This window comes from Leptodactylus fuscus, chromosome 2, assembly GCF_031893055.1.
Source record: "Leptodactylus fuscus isolate aLepFus1 chromosome 2, aLepFus1.hap2, whole genome shotgun sequence".
Classification (NCBI taxonomy): Eukaryota; Metazoa; Chordata; class Amphibia; order Anura; family Leptodactylidae; genus Leptodactylus; species Leptodactylus fuscus.
The window spans coordinates 57,429,362-57,447,211 of NC_134266.1; the positions used below are offsets into that span (position 1 = coordinate 57,429,362).

Genomic DNA, 17,850 nt, shown 5'->3' on the forward strand with positions numbered 1-17,850 from the left:
TGCCAGGCCTGTTAATGGGTTTCATCTAGTATTGCAGCTCAGACCCATTGAGGTAGACAGAGCTAAGCTGTAATATCAGAGACAACACATGGGTAAGTGTGGCATCATTCACTAAAGAAGGCAGCCATGGTTCTCTAGTTCTGTACAACCCCTTAAAGTCAGTGGGAATAACAATGATTTGTATATGTAGTGCTGAGACTGGATCTATCATTAGTGCTTTCACCATTTACTGATAGTCAGAAGAGTTTATATGGTCATTTTACCAACCTAGAATGTCTACAAGAATAATTCAATAGAGCAAAAGCTCATTGAAATACAAAGCAATCCAGCTATGAACATGTGAGCACAGACCAGTGGTGATTTCCAAAAGGATAGGACAGCAGCTCCATAATTATAAGATAATTCCACCTATGTGAATGGCTGTTCACTTAGAAAATTGGGTAACTGATCTGGTAGCATTGCAGGAGCATAACTTGAGACTATACAGTTGCACTGTCATACCTATAGGTTTGCAGTGGTTGCAATTGGAACAAGGCCCATAGTCACAGGGACCACAGGTCACCATCATCACACTAAGGCTGATTAATTTCTCTAAAATTCATCGCAGTACTCCCCATAAATCCTCTTCTCTTCTGAGCACAGGGCAGGTTGAGAAGGAGACACAAGGAGGACTATAACAGTGCACTACATATGCGTAAGATCTTGCTGCTTTTTCATAATAGGCAGTGGAGGTCTGGTAACAGCACCATCAGCACCGTGATAGCTATACACATTGTTAATGGACAAAGTACTAAGTGCACGAAACGGACATAGCTTGAAATTGTTGCTTCCCCTCTCTTCCTGTGCAAAGTGTTTTAAGACGGATGAAATAAAGGATCACGATTTTAAATGAAGCACCCCGGTGAGTGCCCTGCTTATTTCTTTTGTGCATGACTATGGAGCATATTATACTGCATGGGGGCCACTCTGAAGCACATTATACTGTGTGGAGGCCACTGTGGAGCATATTCTGTGGGGGGGGCCACTGTGCAGTATATTACACTCTGTGGAAGCCATTGTGGAGTATATCATAGCGTTTAAGGTTACTGTGGAGCATATTATACTGTGTGGGGGGCCACTGTGGAGGATATTATATTGTGCATGGGCCATTGTGGAGCATATTATAGTGTGTGGGGGCCACTGTGGAGCATATTATACATTACATCACAACCCATCTATTTACATCACACCCCATCTATTTTATATCAGAGAAGTGATATTATCACAGGATGTAATTACATTGCTTGGTCACATAAAACAGATCTGTGTGATGTAAATAGCAAAGGGTGAGGGCACTTGCAAAAGCACCATGGTCCCTTCAAACAGTTGATCAGAAGGAGCCCTGCATGTTAGACCCCCATTGATCTCTAAGACAGAACACTGCAGATCAGATGTTTACCAAAACGCGCAGCTCCCAGTATTATTTCCATGCTCACTCACTATATTCTTGATAACCACAGTTGTGGGTACTCTAGTTGTATGATCATGTTAATGTTAACAACACCAGGAGCCACGCTGTCTGCTTGCCATAGATAGTGTAAAGGTGGGTTTAGGTAGTGCAAAGGTGCACATGATATGGCAGGTGAGCAATATGTTGGTAAAGCTGATCTAAAGGGGTCCTGGAAGTGGGCCCTTAGAAACGATTCCATTGGTGGGCTCTAGACATCCCAGTCTGACACTGAAAAGAGGTGGATTCATCAGCTAGTGCGGTGCTCAGGGATGTAAAGGAAACGCCCCCTGTGCTCTGTGTGCTTAATTTGCATAATGGATAAAAGTCAATTTTCTTGGCATCTGAAGCAGTCTTAATCATTAAAAAGGCTATGATATTAGTCAGTGTTACAGGAACTATATCACTGTAGGGTCAGTTTAAATGGTTTGGGGAGGTGATAGACTCCCTTTAAGACTGGCAGATAATACATCAATTTACATCGTCTTAATAGATCTACCCCAGTGTGTCTGTCATTATAAAACTGGTGACAGATTTCCTTTAAGTGCTCATTCTACAAGTACCAATGTGACAATACCCAAGGTGATAATGACCAAAAATCGTTTCATGTGGTCGTAATTCGAAATTAAGAAAATTCCAAACGCTACAATATTAGTAAGACTGAACTGAAAACACTGGTGAGACCTAAATCTTCATATATGATATATGTTTTGTTGCAAGATAAAAGTCAAGCCAACATACCTGTCAATGAACTGTTGCGCCTCCCTGAGTATAAGAGATGCAGATCTTTCCACATTCATTGGCTGCTCGATGATTTCGTGATTTCTCATTATTATACAGCTCCAGTATTGCAGAAAACCATATTTTAAGTACCACGTCATGAAAAATAAAATACTAAACAGGGCAGTGTAAAAAATGAGACTCCAGGTGATGTGGAACATATTACTGTATCTAACAATCACTAATGTCATTACAGTAATAGCCATGAGCTGAGTAAGAAGTCTTAGTTGTGCTCGAAAAGGAACATCAATTTCCAGCAACCTTCCAGGCCGACACTCATTGACGAGAGTAAAGGGCATACCATAGAAGTAGTCAAAGCCATGGTTAAGAGGATGATGACAATGGTCATTGAGAGTTTCACAATTCAGCCCAAGATGCCATTTGCCTAAGTAAAGAATAAAACATGCTGCAATAAAGCGTAGAACAAGATAATCCTTTAATAGTCCCACCATGGGGAAATTCAGTGTGTTACAGCAGCATGGGTAATACAGTAATATATTACAAGAAAAGATGGAAAAGATACTAAGAGTCATAGCAACCAAAAAGAAAAGAAGACTTCAGGATCATTTATTTCTCTGTGCGGAGTGATCTTCGCTTAGCAGGGGTGAACTCAACCCTCTGCTGCCTGAGGCCAACTATAGGAAAAAATAAAACATACCTAACCCAGCTATCTTTGGTTGCGTGATGGGTCCCCTCTAATTAAAATTGTAGAACATGCATCTCCCATTTTCATATCAAACAATACCCCTATTTGGCCCCCACATAGTATAAAACCCTTTTTTTTTTCCACCCCACAGACTCCCCCCCACCATGGTATGTGACCCCCTTTTTCTGCCCCCCCCTCCAATGTTATATGACCCCCTTTTTCTGCCCCCCCTCCAATGTTATATGACCCCCTTTTTCTGCCCCCCCTCCAATGTTATATGACCCCCTTTTTCTGCCCCCCTCCAATGTTATATGACCCCCTTTTTCTGCCCCCCCCTCCAATGTTATATGACCCCCTTTTTCTGACCCCCCCCCTCCAATGTTATATGACCCCATTTTTTTGCCCCTCTCCTCCCCACAGTATATGACCTCCTTTTTCTGTGATCTGTATAGAGTCTTAATAGAATGGCACTCAATAAGGAAAATTAAAAAGAGCAGATAAATATTTTGTGTAATTATTATTTTTAATCATTTCACAGCAGTTTTATTTTTAGTGTTCTTGTTGAGAAAGCTAAGACTCCCTACACAGTCTTTTGGTACCTGTATATACAGTTTTGCTATGTTGACATACATAGGTGTGCAGCAGTGTAACAGGTACCATTAACTACTGAGAGGCACATGTAAATTCAGTGGAGCTTTTCACACATCTGGTTTTTGTTTTAGGTCCATTTTGATGGACCCTCAAAATATAGAACATGTCCTAATTTAGTCCCTTTTCATGGAACCATCAATAGACTTCCCCACGCATGCAAAGTAGTTATGAGAATTGAACAGTTTCATCCATTTCTCGCAGCCATTTTAATACATGGTTGAGTAAATACACAGTTCAACCCTTTAAGTACTATCATGGTGTCTATCATAATGATATGTGTATGATAATGGTGTATTTTTACATTGAATGGTCTTTTGAAGGCAAAGAAACGTAAACAAACAAAATTAGAATTGTACAGTCCTATGAAAAAGTTTGGGCACCCCTATTAATCTTAATCATTTTTAGTTCTAAATATTTTGGTGTTTGCAACAGCCATTTCAGTTTGATATATCTAATAACTGATGGACACAGTAATATTTCAGGATTGAAATGAGGTTTATTGTACTAACAGAAAATGTGCAATATGCATTAAACCAAAATTTGACCGGTGCAAAAGTATGGGCACCTCAACAGAAAAGTGACATTAATATTTAGTAGATCCTCCTTTTGCACAGATAACAGCCTCTAGTCGCTTCCTGTAGCTTTTAATCAGTTCCTGGATCCTGGATAAAGGTATTTTGGACAAACAATTCAAGTTCAGTTAAGTTAGATGGTCGCCGAGCATGGACAGCCCGCTTCAAATCATCCCACAGATGTTCAATGATATTCAGGTCTGGGGACTGGGATGGCCATTCCAGAACATTGTAATTGTTCCTCTGCATGAATGCCTGAGTTGATTTGGAGCGGTGTTTTGGATCATTGTCTTGCTGAAATATCCATCCCCGGCGTAACTTCAACTTCGTCACTGATTCTTGAACATTATTCTCAAGAATCTGCTGATACTGAGTGGAATCCATGCGACCCTCAACTTTAACAAGATTCCCGGTACCGGCATTGGCCACACAGCCCCAAAGCATGATGGAACCTCCACCAAATTTTACAGTGGGTAGCAAGTGTTTTTCTTAGAATGCTGTTTCTTTTTGGACGCCATGCATAATGCCTTTTTTTATAACCAAACAACTCAATCTTTGTTTCCAAAATGAAGTTGGCTTCTCCAAATGTGCTTTTGCATACCTCAGGCAACTCTATTTGTGGCGTACGTGCAGAAACGGCTTCTTTCTCATCACTCTCCCTGACAGCTTCTCCTTGTGCAAAGTGCGCTGTATTGCTGACTGATGCACAGTGACACCATCTGCAGCAAGATGATGCTGCAGCTCTTTGGAGGTGGTCTGTGGATTGTCCTTGACTGTTCTCACCATTCTTCTTCTCTGCCTTTCTGATATTTTTCTTGGCCTGCCACTTCTGGGCTTAACAAGAACTGTCCCTGTGGTCTTCCATTTCCTTACTATGTTCCTCGCAGTGGAAACTGACAGGTTAAATCTCTGAGACAACGTTTTGTATCCTTCCCCTGAACAACTATGTTGAACAATCTTTGTTTTCAGATCATTTGAGAGCGGGCTGTCCATGTTCGGCGACCATCAAACTTAACTGAACTTGAATTGTTTTGTAGAAAGAAATGGTCCAAAATACCTTTATCCAGGATCCAGGAACTGATTAAAAGCTACAGGAAGCGACTAGGGGCTGTTATCTTTGCAAAAGGAGGATCTACGAAATATTAATGTCACTTTTCTGTTGAGGTGCCCATATTTTTGCACCGGTCAAATTTTGGTTTAATGCATATTGCACATTTTCTGTTAGTACAATAAACCTCATTTCAATCCTGAAATATTACTGTGTCCATCAGTTATTAGATAGATCAAACTGAAATGGCTGCTGCAAACACAAAAATATTTAGAACTAAAAATGATTAAGATTAATAGAGGTGCCCAAACTTTTTCATAGGACTGTAACTGTATGACAAGGTAGGGTATTACCTATAATTCCAGTAGAATAGCCTTCTTTCTGCAGAATGGAGGCAAATGTAGTCTCGTTAGGGGGGAGTCCGCCAGTTTCACCAAGCCACTTTACAACACGAGCTCCACCACATGAATCCATACCTAAAATGATATGCAGAATACAAAATGGATCGTGTGCATAAAGCCTATGTAGCGTTAGAAATACTCTTCCCTTTCTTACATGCATTTAGTTATGCTTGCAAATCCATTCACATGCTTTATGAATCATACTGGGTTATGGCCACCCAAATAACACGTAAAGCTCACTTTCCCCCTTAGACAAGTATTTCATGGGCCTAATGTGATAGCTTTTGGGGTTGTTTATGTTAGGATTGTGAATTATGCTCTGGCCCCTTTAAAATATTGTACTTCAATCAATGTTCCAGTCCGGGTCTTTATAATCCTGTCCATCTCCTTACTCTCTGCCGGTTATTAGGCTTTTCCTTAGTCTTGACTCCTAATCCCTGTTTTGTTACTGACTAAGGGTGCATTCACACGGAGTAACGTGCCGCGTGACCTGGCACGTATACGCAAAATCACGGCCGCAAAATAACGCACCGTATACGATCCAGGCTCCCATTGAAATCAATGGGAGCGTATACGGTGCTCAAAATCTCACATGGCGTATACGTGCCAGGTCACGCGGCACGTTACTCCGTGTGAATGCACCAAGGCTTTGGACTTTTGGCTTGTTTTCTGGACCTCCCGCTTGGATTGTGATTCTGCTACCCTGCTCCCATTCGGCTTCCGAACTCAGGCTACGTTCCCTGGATTTGGACATTAGTACTCTGTGGTGTCAATTCCAGTCAAAGGATTCTGTTAAGTTCCCCTCCACCACTAGGAGCTCTGATGAAGGTATCTGGAGGCTGGTTTTGTCTCACTCTAGGTGTGGTGTGTTTTGGTTGCGGTGTTTATCACTGATAGTTGTCTGCCCTGGTTCTATCTCTCTCTTCCATACTGACAATTCTCATACTCACTACATCTGATCCATAACATTTTACAAGTCCTAATATTTTGGGTATGGGTGACAAATTTTGATGGGGCTTTTGGAATCTTTGTTGATGCATAGAGTTCAATGTCTTTCTTCAGATGACAATTGGCTAAGGAATGGCTCAGATGTCTAGCCCCCTCCCGTTTCCCAATTGTCTCCTATTTCATAGAGCCATCATTGTACCTATAATATAAAACTACTTGAACCTTTTTCTCTATTTTTCCACTTACAGGTAACTCATATTTAATACTTCACCAACAGTTGTATTTTTGTACAAGGCCTGGTCTCCCAATCTCATCTAAACAACTACTGACTTACATATACTAATTCACTAATCTATCTACATTTTGGTTGATAAAGGAGACAGCAGCCCAGTTAGGCTGCTTTTACACAGAGCTAACACTCCGCTCATTCTGACACGTAAACACGTTCAGAGTGAGCGGCGTAAACAACAGATCCCATTGAGTTCAATGGGTGCCGGCATACGCGCGTATCACATTGAAAGCAATAGGTAAAAAAGCCTCCCATTGAGTTCAATGGGTAGCGCACGTAAGACCGAACCCATTGAACTCAATGGGATTCTGTTTTACTGCGCTCACTCTGAACGTGTTTACATGTCAGTATTACCGGAGTGTTAACTCCGTGTGAAAGCAGCCTAGTCTTCGTTAACATCTGTGAAAATTGTCGGAGAGAAAAGTCCTGCATGGAGGACTTTTCTGTCCGCCGGTTTCTGTATAAAAAAACCTGACAGACCCCGGCGGATACAAACGACAGAGAGCACAGTGCAAGTGTGAACCTAGCCTTACAGAGGTATGGCATTAATGTCTGAAGTAATAATACACCTTTAGGGTGCATTCACACGATGTCTTTTGGCACGTAATGTGGCACGTAGACACTGCGGGAGCTTTTGCGGGCCGTATACGCTCCATTGATTTCAATGGAAGCGTGGATCGTATACGCGGCGCTATTTTGCGGCCGCAAAATAGCGCCGCGTATACGATCCCAGCTCCCATTGAAATCAATGGGAGCGTATAAGGCCCACAAAAGCTCCCGCGGCGTCTATGTGCCACATTACGTGCCAAAAGACATCATGTGAATGCATCCTTATTCACACGGAGTAAAATGGCGTGTAATTTGGAGTGTAATTTTTACACATGTAAAAATTTTACACGTGTATTTTGGAGTGTTTTTTTTACACGTGGCGTTTCAGTAGCGTTTACGGAGCGTTTTTTTATACGTGTAAACGCTCCAAAAAACGCTCCGTAAACGCTACTGAAACGCCACGTGTAAAAAAAACACTCCAAAATACACGTGTAAATTTTTTACACGTGTAAAAATTACACTCCAAATTACACGTCATTTTACTCCGTGTGAATACTGTGAATTCACACTACGTAAACGGCAGCTTATTCCGAACGTAAAACACGTTCAGAATAAGCGGCGTATAAAGCAGTTCCATTCGTTTCTATGGGAGCCGGCATACGAGCGCTCCCCATAGAAATGAATGGGCTGCTTTTTTCACTACGAGCACTCCCATTGAAGTGAATGGAAAGTGCCGGCGTGTATGGCTCGGCATGAGCAGAGCTTGCCGTACACGCGAGCACTTTCCATTCACTTCAATGAGAGTGCTCGTAGTGAAAAAAGCAGCTCATTCATTTCTATGGGGAGCGCTCGTATGCCGGCTCCCGTAGAAACGAATGGAACTGCTTTATACGCCACTTATTCTGAACGTGTTTTACGTTCAGAATAAGCTGCCGTTTACGTAGTGTGAATTCACCTTTAGGTTAAGGCCCTACATAGAAAAGTGCAGAAAAAAAAAAACTGAAGAAATAAACACAGCGGAAACATATTGCGTTTTTTTCCATAGCATTTTTTTCACAGAAAGTCCTTAAAGTTTTTCTCTGAAAATTTTGAAAACGCAGCTTTTCTGCTGCAGATTTTTTTTTTTTTTCTGCAGCGTGTGAATGGGATTAGACAGAATTCCATCCACTTTACAAGTATAAAACATAACATGTTTTCCTTATGCCTGGTTCATATCTGCGTCAGTAATCCGTTCGGCGGAGTCCGAATGGACTACCGATCACATTGGCAAGGGGTGTGTAGTGAAAGCACACGGACCCCATAAACTGTAATGGGTCTGTGTGCTTTCCGCACGGTCTCCGTACAAGTCATGTGGACAGGAAAGTAGTACAATTGCTACTTTTAATCCCCTTATCTGTCCTCTAGGGGATGGAGAACGTTTGCTATCAGCATAAAAAGGTGTCAGTATACAATCAGTATGTGCATCAGTCCGTTTTGAAGTGTCAAACTGAATTCAAACGGACGGATGGCATACTGATGTGTGAACATACCCTTAGGATGAAGCCCAACGTTGTGGTATAGTTGCTTCTTTTGTAGCAGATTTTGCTGCAGGTTTTTGACCAGAAGAGAAAAGTATAGGTGCTTCCAATATATTTCTCACTCCTTATGTAGCCACTACATGGTTTGGCTCAAAAAAACCACGGCAAAATCTTCAACAAAAAAGCAACTTTTCCACAAAATGGCTGAGAAAACGCATTGTGATTTTTCCTGCAGCGCTTCTCACAGAATGTCTGCTTCAATTACAGTGTATCTATACAGAAAATGCCTGTGTTTCAGTAAGTATCATTGACATATTGCGATTTACTAAAAACGCAACGGTTCTTGTGACTAATGTATCATCTTAATTGTTCTTATCACGCCCAGGTATGGATAACTTAAGAGGAGGTGCTATTTACTCACCAGACCTGAGAGGATATCGTCCTGTCACAAAAGCCGCCCTGCTTGGTGTACATACTGGTGCTGTTGCTATATGTTGGGTTAATTTAATTCCCTCAATTGCAAGTTTGTCAATATTCGGTGTCCTTTACAAAAAAAATGTCTTCATTAGACCCATAGATAATGGTTAGAGCTTAAAGTAACAAAGCCATCATGTAACAGAACTGTCCTCCGCTGTTTAGTAAATACTCACATTCTTATCATTATGTAAAAAAATGTAAAACTTTGAAAATTTCTCAGCTTTGCCATATTCTGACACTAGTAACTTTTTATGTTTCTGTGTATGGATCTGCATAAGGTGTTGGAGTTTGTTTGTTTTGGTTTTTTTTTTGGGGGGGGGGGCAAATGTACTTTCTATGTGTACCATTTTTGGGAAAGTTTGATGTTTTGATCGCTTTTTATTAAAATTTTTATGAGTGGCAAAACAACCAAAAAATGCAGGTTCGGCTCTTTTGATTGATGTTGTTTCCCGCTGCACCATTTGCCATACGGGTAAAATATTTTTTATAATTTTGTAGACTGGACATTTTCCGGCACATGATGTGTATGTGTTTTACACTGCTCATTTATTTTTTATATGTGATCTAGGGAAAGGAAGAGGAAGCTGCCATGTCTGGAGGGACAGATGAGGTCTCAGAAAATTACACACCATATTATATAGATGAAATGAAGACTGTGGGATCGTAGAGCAGGCAAGAAAGAGAACGGGACAGAGCCTTGAAAAGAAAAAAGCTGCTTGGTGTAAAATGCAGCGACTATAGAACAAATTCTGAGTGTCTGGAACGGGCCTCAGGTGCATCAACCTGCTATGGAGAGACAAGAGAGCACAGGCTATAAACAGACTATAAACAGACTGTCCGAGTAGTCCTATGTAAGGGTAAGCTCAGACAGGGTTTTTTGGACTGGATCCCCCCTCAGTGAAACATATATAATAAGGAATAAGAATATCATACTTTCGGAGAATATATAGGCCGCCTCAGGTTCCGGTCCAAAAATCGGGTAGCCGTGACTGAAGCCGGTGCACTGCACTGGCATCCAGCTGCACACTCCGCTCCAGATTAGGCCAAATGAATGGGCCTAGTTCGGGGGAGGGTGCGTCATCAGGCCGAATCGCAAGGTGAAACGGCCTGAAGAATGAACGCCTCGTTTCTTTTTCTGGGAGCCGGAACAAGCCATCTCCCAGAAAAAAATTCCTGAGCGGCTTCCATTGATTTCACTGGGAGCCGTCTTTTTGGTCAGGATTTTGAGGCGGATACGGCCTCAAAATCCTGACCAAAAATCTCTGGGTGAACTTACCCTAAGAAGTAGGGCTAGAGTGCAAGTGGCCTGAGAAGCCATATACTGAACTGGTGCTAGAAATTCACATTGATATGTACTGTATATGGAACTGTACAGTCAGGTGTTTTATCTACAAAGGAAGAAACCTATGGCTGTCTCTTATTGCCTTCCCATTTTACATACTATTTAACTCTTTGTGGGGATATTTGGAGTTTTGCATGGGAAACCACAGCACAGAAGTTTGGAAAACCTCATTTACCTTAAACGACAAGAGAAGTCACCGTCTTCACATATAAGACTTTCTTTAACCTAGTGCCATATATGACTATAATAGAACACCTCTTTATAAGTATATTCATTTATAGCAATTCTTTAAAATCAATCAACACTAGTATTGTGAATTTCGAGTGTTTTAAACATGTACCTCATGGTGTCATTTCCATAGCATCCAATATCTCCAATGCCAAGATCATCAGCAAGCATTAGCACGAAGTTGGGTTTAGAGTTTGAAGCCATTATACATGTATCACCAGCTAAATGCAAGAGAACCAGAAATATCCTAAAATAGACAAAGTCAAAGTCACAAAAAAGCATTCATGGCACTATATCACCAATTTCCTGATGCTCTCAGAATCCTATGTTCATCTATGTAGTTCATTGGAATTATGCACAAGTGTATTCTGAAAAGTTAATAATGTTACATGGAGTTGGAGCAGCAGCATTGTTCAAAATAGTACAAAAACACTTTGCATATGGTATGCAGCACATATAGCATGGCATATCTTACATGACATATACAGCATTGTACAATAAAACAAGGATTCAACAATTTCAGCCCTAAACAGATGGGTTCATGCAGAGTCAGACTGGCCCACTTGGGAACCAGTAAATCATCTGGTGGGCCCCATACCTTTAGTGGGCCATACTGGATTTCCACAGTTTTTTTTTATAATAGGCAGTGGAGATCTGGTAACGGGCAGCATAACGATCATGGGCTCCGGGGGTGCGACTGCCCCTGGAGTAGTATGGGACCTGCTGGAGATTGCCAGAGCCCGGCAGCACCATGATAGCGATCGAGGAAAGCCTGTTTTGCCGATCATTATACATATTGTTAATGGAAAGGGGCCCGGCATTATGTTGGCCCCTTTCCAATAGTGCTTTTATTGTACTCTGAGGTTGTCTCAAACCCCAGAGTATAATAATCAGAGGCCCAAGGGAAATAATTAAATATAACAAATATTTTTACTCACCTTTCCTCGAACCTCGACGACTCCCTGCATCTTATTCGGGTTCTTCCAACCTGTGACTGTCATGTGCCCCAGAGGTCTGGGATGCGCGACCTCGGTTGCAGGCAGAAGAGGACTGAAAAGGATGCTAATCAGCTGTATGGAGCAAGGATGCCCAGGAGATGTGAAGTAAGGTGAGTATAAGTGTTTGTTATTTTCTATCTCATTGCCATGGCCACCGATTATTATACTCTGTGGTCTGAGGAAACCACAGTGTATAAGAATAGCACTAAAACTAATTGGACTGAGGAAGCTCATGAATATTCATCAAATTTTGTGGGGTTCGTCTGAAGGGGGACTCTTGTGAGGAGAATATTATACTGTGTGGGGCCACTGTGGCATTTAGTATACTGTGTGGGGCCACTGTGGAGTATATTATACTGTGTGGGGCCACTGTAGAGTATATTATACTGTGTGGGGCCACTGTGGAGTATATTATACTGTGTAGGGCCACTGTGGAGTATATTATACTGTGTGGGGCCACTGTGGAGCATATTATACTTTGTGAGGCCATTGTGGAGTATATTATCCTTTGTGAGGCCACAGTGGAGCACTATTTTACTAAACCCTTAAATACTAATGCCTTTATCAGATTAAATGTGTGGTGTAGATGATTCAGTCAATAATTCACCGTAAAATCTATCAGGTGTAAAGGCATATGTTCTACTCCAGGTCACAGCTATGGAACCCATAAAAAGAGAGGTACAAGTTAGACTGAAAATTACCTAGAGGGTTATACTGCCCTCTTTTACAGACAATAGGAGGAAAGTAAGAGGGCAACAAGCTCCGAGCCCTTATGTAGAAGAGGGCCCCAATTTGAGTTTTGTGCTTTATATATGCCACAGCTAAAATGGACAGTATACCGCACGCAGGGGATCAAGAGTGGTACAATCATTTCTGTATAAGCTCAAAAGTTATATTAGTAGTAGAAAGGAACTAAAGAAACTTTATTATTAAATGATGTTTGGATGTTTGTGGGTTTGTGTGTTTGGATGTTTGTTCCTCAATCACGCAAAACCCGCTCCACCGATTTGGCTGAAATTTTCCACAAACATAGTTACTACACTGGATTGCGCAATAGGCTACTTTTCGTCACAATAGCGCACATACGTTTTTCCCAGGACCCCCCCAAATCCCAAACTCACATCACTATCTCTACAATCTCACACACTTTGGACCATAGCAAGCCACAAAATTCATATTACCCTCTACAGCAGAGGTCGGCAACCACTGGCACACGTGCCAAGAGTGGCACTCCTGACATATTTCACTGGCAGCCAGCAGCACAGGACCTGCAAGAGTTAAATGAAGTCGGAGCGTCCCTTCAGTGCTCTGCTAGAGCTGAGGCATAAGGACACTCCCCTTTTCTCACTGCCCTCCAATGAGAGGGGTGCAGGAAACCCAGGGGGTGGAGCTTAATCGCTCAGGTCTCTGCCTGCTATAGTGATAGCTCCTGCCGTCTGCACCCTGCAAAGGTTCCCAGAGGAGGAGAGGAAGCTGCTAGCAAAGTGAAAGTGAAAAGCATACAGGTCCCTTCCTTTAGTTCCTATTCTCATTAATGTCAAGCATTTGGGGTTATTAGTTTAGTGTTAGTAACTCCATGTGCCTCACATTAATAGGAATAAACCCCATCATGTCCCTCATATTAACCCCTGTGTGCCTCATATTAATAGGAATAAACCCCATCATGTCCCTCATATTAACCCCTGTGTGCCTCATATTAATAGGAATAAACCCCATCATGTCCCTCATAGTAACCCCTGTGTGCCTCATATAAAGGTTACTAATATGTGAGACATATGGAGCTACTAATAAAAGACCTTAATAATGAAGATACTTAATTATTACCTCCAAGTCTCTCACATATCAGTAACTCTTACACAAGGGTTAATGTGAGGGACATGATGGGGTTAATTGCTATTAATAAGAGGCACATGGAGTTACTAAACTGTAATGCACAGGGCCAGACTTTATGTTGCTTGCTCAAGAGTATCCTGTGCCCAAAACTTACACGTACTGGCGGAAAATAACAAATCATACAATGTTGTATATCAAAGTATATTAAATTGAAATACCTCTGTTGACAAAGTCACTATGTACAGTTTCTCACAACACCGTATAGCAGCTGAAATAAAAATTACGTTCAACACAAAAGTCTCACGTATTCTCAGAATTACAGCAAAAACAAGATACAAAGTTACATTTTATATCATATACTTTTTACACACTACTAAAACCTTACCCGCGCCTGTATTTACCCACTTCTACAATCACCACAGACGAAGTCGCGGGTACCAGCTAGTTTTATATAATTATATTATTATTATCTTTAGCTAAGGCTAAGTTCACACCTGCGTCGCAGCCTCTGGAGACTTTTTTCAGCCTCACAAACCATGTTACATAATGTACTGGATAAGCAGTGGTTCAAGGATACTTACCCATATCTTTTTGTCAATCCCATTCTTCACCCTGAAATGAAGGAAATTTGATCATGAGTATCCCTGAATAGAAAATATTATTATTTGACTTATGTTTAACAAATGTAACATAGCTGGGGTCAAACTCCAAGGAGCTGGCACTGTAACTAGAGAAACAAAGATTTCTTAAAATTAATCATTAAAATAGCAAATAAGTAGTGACTCTGAAGTGTTACAGACTGTGAGAATGTGTGTCAAAGGGATTCTGTCTGTAGACTACTGACAGTATCTTGCAGGACGGCTTCTACATTTTCCAAAATATCTTTCTTATTCTGCATTACAGATCCATTTTCATGAAAATCAGTGTTTTATTATTATGTAAATTATCTGCAAAGGGTTTTAGGGGCGTTTTATCTCCTGCCGGGACTTCACTCTGATCTAAATAATCGCCCCTAACTGTCACCCAGCTCAGCCCCCCACTGCTTGAGTTACATCTTCTACTTTGTCACGCTTTGTCTCATTTATGCTTGGTTCACACCTGCATTCTGCTTGGGGAGCCCCCAAAAGGACACCTAATCCACTTAAAAAAAGCAATTACCCAGGGGCAATACAGTAGCCTTGCAGCGCTGGAATCCTGGGTTTGAATTCTGCCAAGGACAAAACATCTGCAAAGAGTTTGTATGTTCTCCCTGTCTTTGTGTGGATGTCCTCCCAAAGACATACTGATAGGGAAAAATGCACATTGTGAGCCCTATATGGGGCTCACAATCTACATTTAAAAATTTTTTTTTTAAAAAAAAGCAATTACCTGCCAAAACCTGTGGACCCCATAGACAATAATGGGGTCCACCCGGATTCCGCTTGAAAAGTGATAAAAATGTGGACAGAGAGCCAGCGCTGGTGTGAAACCAGCTTTAGTGGCAGTATATAGTGTGTGTATAAATATAGTGTGTGTACATATGTATATATATATATATATATATATATATATATATATATATAACAGATGCCACTGAAAGTCTAGTGTTCTGTAGCACAGTATTGTTACTCTGTTAAGCAGCATCAGTTAAACATATATACAGTTCTGTGCAAAAGTTTTTGGTAATTGTGAAAAAAATGTTGTAACATAAGAACGCTTTCACAAATAAAAGTTTTAGTAGTTTATTATTGTCAATTAACAAAATTAAGCAATTGAACAATAGAGAAATGGAAATCACATCACCGTTTGTCTTTAAAATTGTGCCTCTTCTAGGCACAATTTTGAAGGAACTTGTCAGAGAAGTTGTTCCAAACACAGATCTCCTGTGGATGTAGGTTTGCTGAAATCCTTCTGTCTCCTATAATACCAGACAGACTGGTATCACTTCCAGGACTCCTCTTCCAAAGGGACATTCACGCCAAATATGAATTTTATTCAGATTTTATCTTTTGTTCATTCACTTAATTTTTAACTATTAACACTTGAATTTTTGAAAGTATTCTTAGGGGGCGTTCACACTACCGCTTTTACTGTCTGTCCTTAAGTGTCCGTTCCCAAAGATGTCCGCCTTTTCAAGCAGACAGCAAAAACCTACATGTCGGGTTTTGCTGTCCGCTTTAAAAGTCGGTCATCTTTGGGAACGGACAGTTAAGGACACCCACGGACTGTAAAAGAACGCACCTGATGTCCATTTAAATCAATGCAAGATGTCACGGACACAGCTAGTGTCCGCTGCTAATGTCCGCGCAAGATTTTTCACAGACATTAGCCGCAGACACTAGCTGTCGGACACCAACGGTAGTGTGAATGCCCCCTTACTTTGCAGCATTTTTTCACACCTGCCTAAAACCTCTGCACATCTATATAAGAGCAAACTATCTCCTTTGCTCATCTTCATCCTGCAAACATAGATACAGATCTATGGAAGGTCATTGAGGCGTTGCTGTGTTAAGTACCTGGACCCCATTTTGTACTGCTCAGCTTCTTACAGTCATCTTGTATAAAGTTACCTCCTGACACCTGAAGTGGACCTTCTCTGGAGTTCACCTGCCAGATTTAAATAGTCAGTGCTGGTGTGCTCTGACCCTTTGGTAAAGGGAGAAGTAGTTAGCCAAAGGGGAGGAGTCATGTGGGAGAGTGACCAAGAGAAGGTATATTCTTGGGTGGGTAATGGTAATTCACTAAGATAACTGTGCTATATTGTAATTATGTCATGTGTCTTGGCCATCTTCCTTACTGTCTACCAACGGGTGCATGGCCTTACTGGGCTTTATCACTTGACTCTGTTTCAGCAGGGTCTCAATGTCTTGCAAGAGGTTTGTGGTAAATGGCCAGGAATGATGATGAATTGGCAGTAACTCATGGTCCAGGTGCATGCTTGTACCCAAAGTTAGCCTCATGATGGACAGAGAGCCAGCATGGGCTCCAGGACCTTGACCAGTCGCTCTTGCTGCTCTTCATTCCACACTAGGCCTAACCTGAGGGTCACAGAATATGGTTTTGGCGAGTCCACACATCAATGGGGCTTTACATCCTGGACAGTATTCTCCTTAGACACAACCTTCCTTGAAGATAACATCATTTGTGATTGTTCAAATTCATCATGTTCTCTCATACATGACCTTGGAGCAAAGTACTCAACAAATGACCACTCCTTCCTTGTCCAATTCAGTCTCTTCCATCACTGTAGCGCCCTGCAGTATCATGTTGGTGCGTACTGGCAGAGGCCACAGCACTTCTATGCTAGTGGGCAATTTCACAGGTGTGGCAGAGGGTCTCTTCTCTTTTGCCACTGTGGCATGGGCCCGGCTTTCCTTTAACACTACAAAGTCACTTTGAGGCCTCTGATTTGGGACTGACTTCCTGCACTTTGGGCCCAACTCCCTCAAAGACAGGAGCATTGAGTCTGCACACGCACTCATCTGCTGGAGCATGAAGGTGCCAGCAGGGCTGTGAGAGGTCTCCAAAAAAGTATAAACCTGCAACAGAGCCGTGTGGTCATTGCATAAGAATCCATCGATGTCACTTATCCAATAGTTTCCAGAAAATAAATCCCACTGCAGCAGCACCACGACACCTGTGCTATACAAGCCACTTCACACAATGTTCTAGTTGGTATGATGGTTAGAACAGAGGTCTCTGTCAATAGGATCTCTTCATGCCCAGGACTTTCACTATAGCAGCGTTTCTGAAACTGTGCTCCGCGATATGGTGATAATAAACGGTTAACAATAAAAAATTGATAAATGTGAAGGGTTTCAAAATGAAAATTCACATGCACTCCTTATATTCTACCGCCGCGGCACTACGGTCTTTTCGGCAAATATATGAGGCCGGCGGTTTAACGCTTCACAGTCGGATGACACTTCCAAACTCGTCTCAGAACGCCCTTTCTGACTAAATATGCCGGTCTCGTATATTCGCCGAACTAACTGTACCTATGGGCGTTAGTGCTTTAGTCATCTTTCACGCTCGTGTTGTGTGGTCACTCGATCCTTGCTGTGTCAGTTTAGTTCGTGCAGTATTTGCAGTTATTCGCAACGTGT

The 17,850-nt window shown here is 41.6% G+C and overlaps 2 protein-coding genes across 2 annotated transcripts in view; both read right to left on the reverse strand.

Moving 5' to 3' along the window:
* Positions 1-17,850, reverse strand: part of LOC142194602 (arylsulfatase H-like) — a 28,055-nt gene that overhangs the window by 8,859 nt on the left and 1,346 nt on the right. Inside the window, exons 2-6 of the mRNA XM_075263848.1 lie at positions 14,347-14,377; positions 11,047-11,181; positions 9,309-9,430; positions 5,537-5,659; positions 2,228-2,651 (exon numbers count right to left, since the gene is read on the reverse strand). Coding sequence (XP_075119949.1) covers positions 2,228-2,651; positions 5,537-5,659; positions 9,309-9,430; positions 11,047-11,181; positions 14,347-14,369 — 827 coding nt within the window. The 5' untranslated portion in view covers positions 14,370-14,377. The remainder of the gene's footprint in view (positions 1-2,227; positions 2,652-5,536; positions 5,660-9,308; positions 9,431-11,046; positions 11,182-14,346; positions 14,378-17,850) is intronic.
* The window catches only part of LRRC75A (leucine rich repeat containing 75A), a 259,754-nt gene continuing 255,780 nt past the window's right edge, over positions 13,877-17,850 (reverse strand). Inside the window, exon 5 of the transcript XR_012715042.1 lies at positions 13,877-13,886. The gene's annotated coding sequence lies outside the window, so the exon portion shown is untranslated. The remainder of the gene's footprint in view (positions 13,887-17,850) is intronic.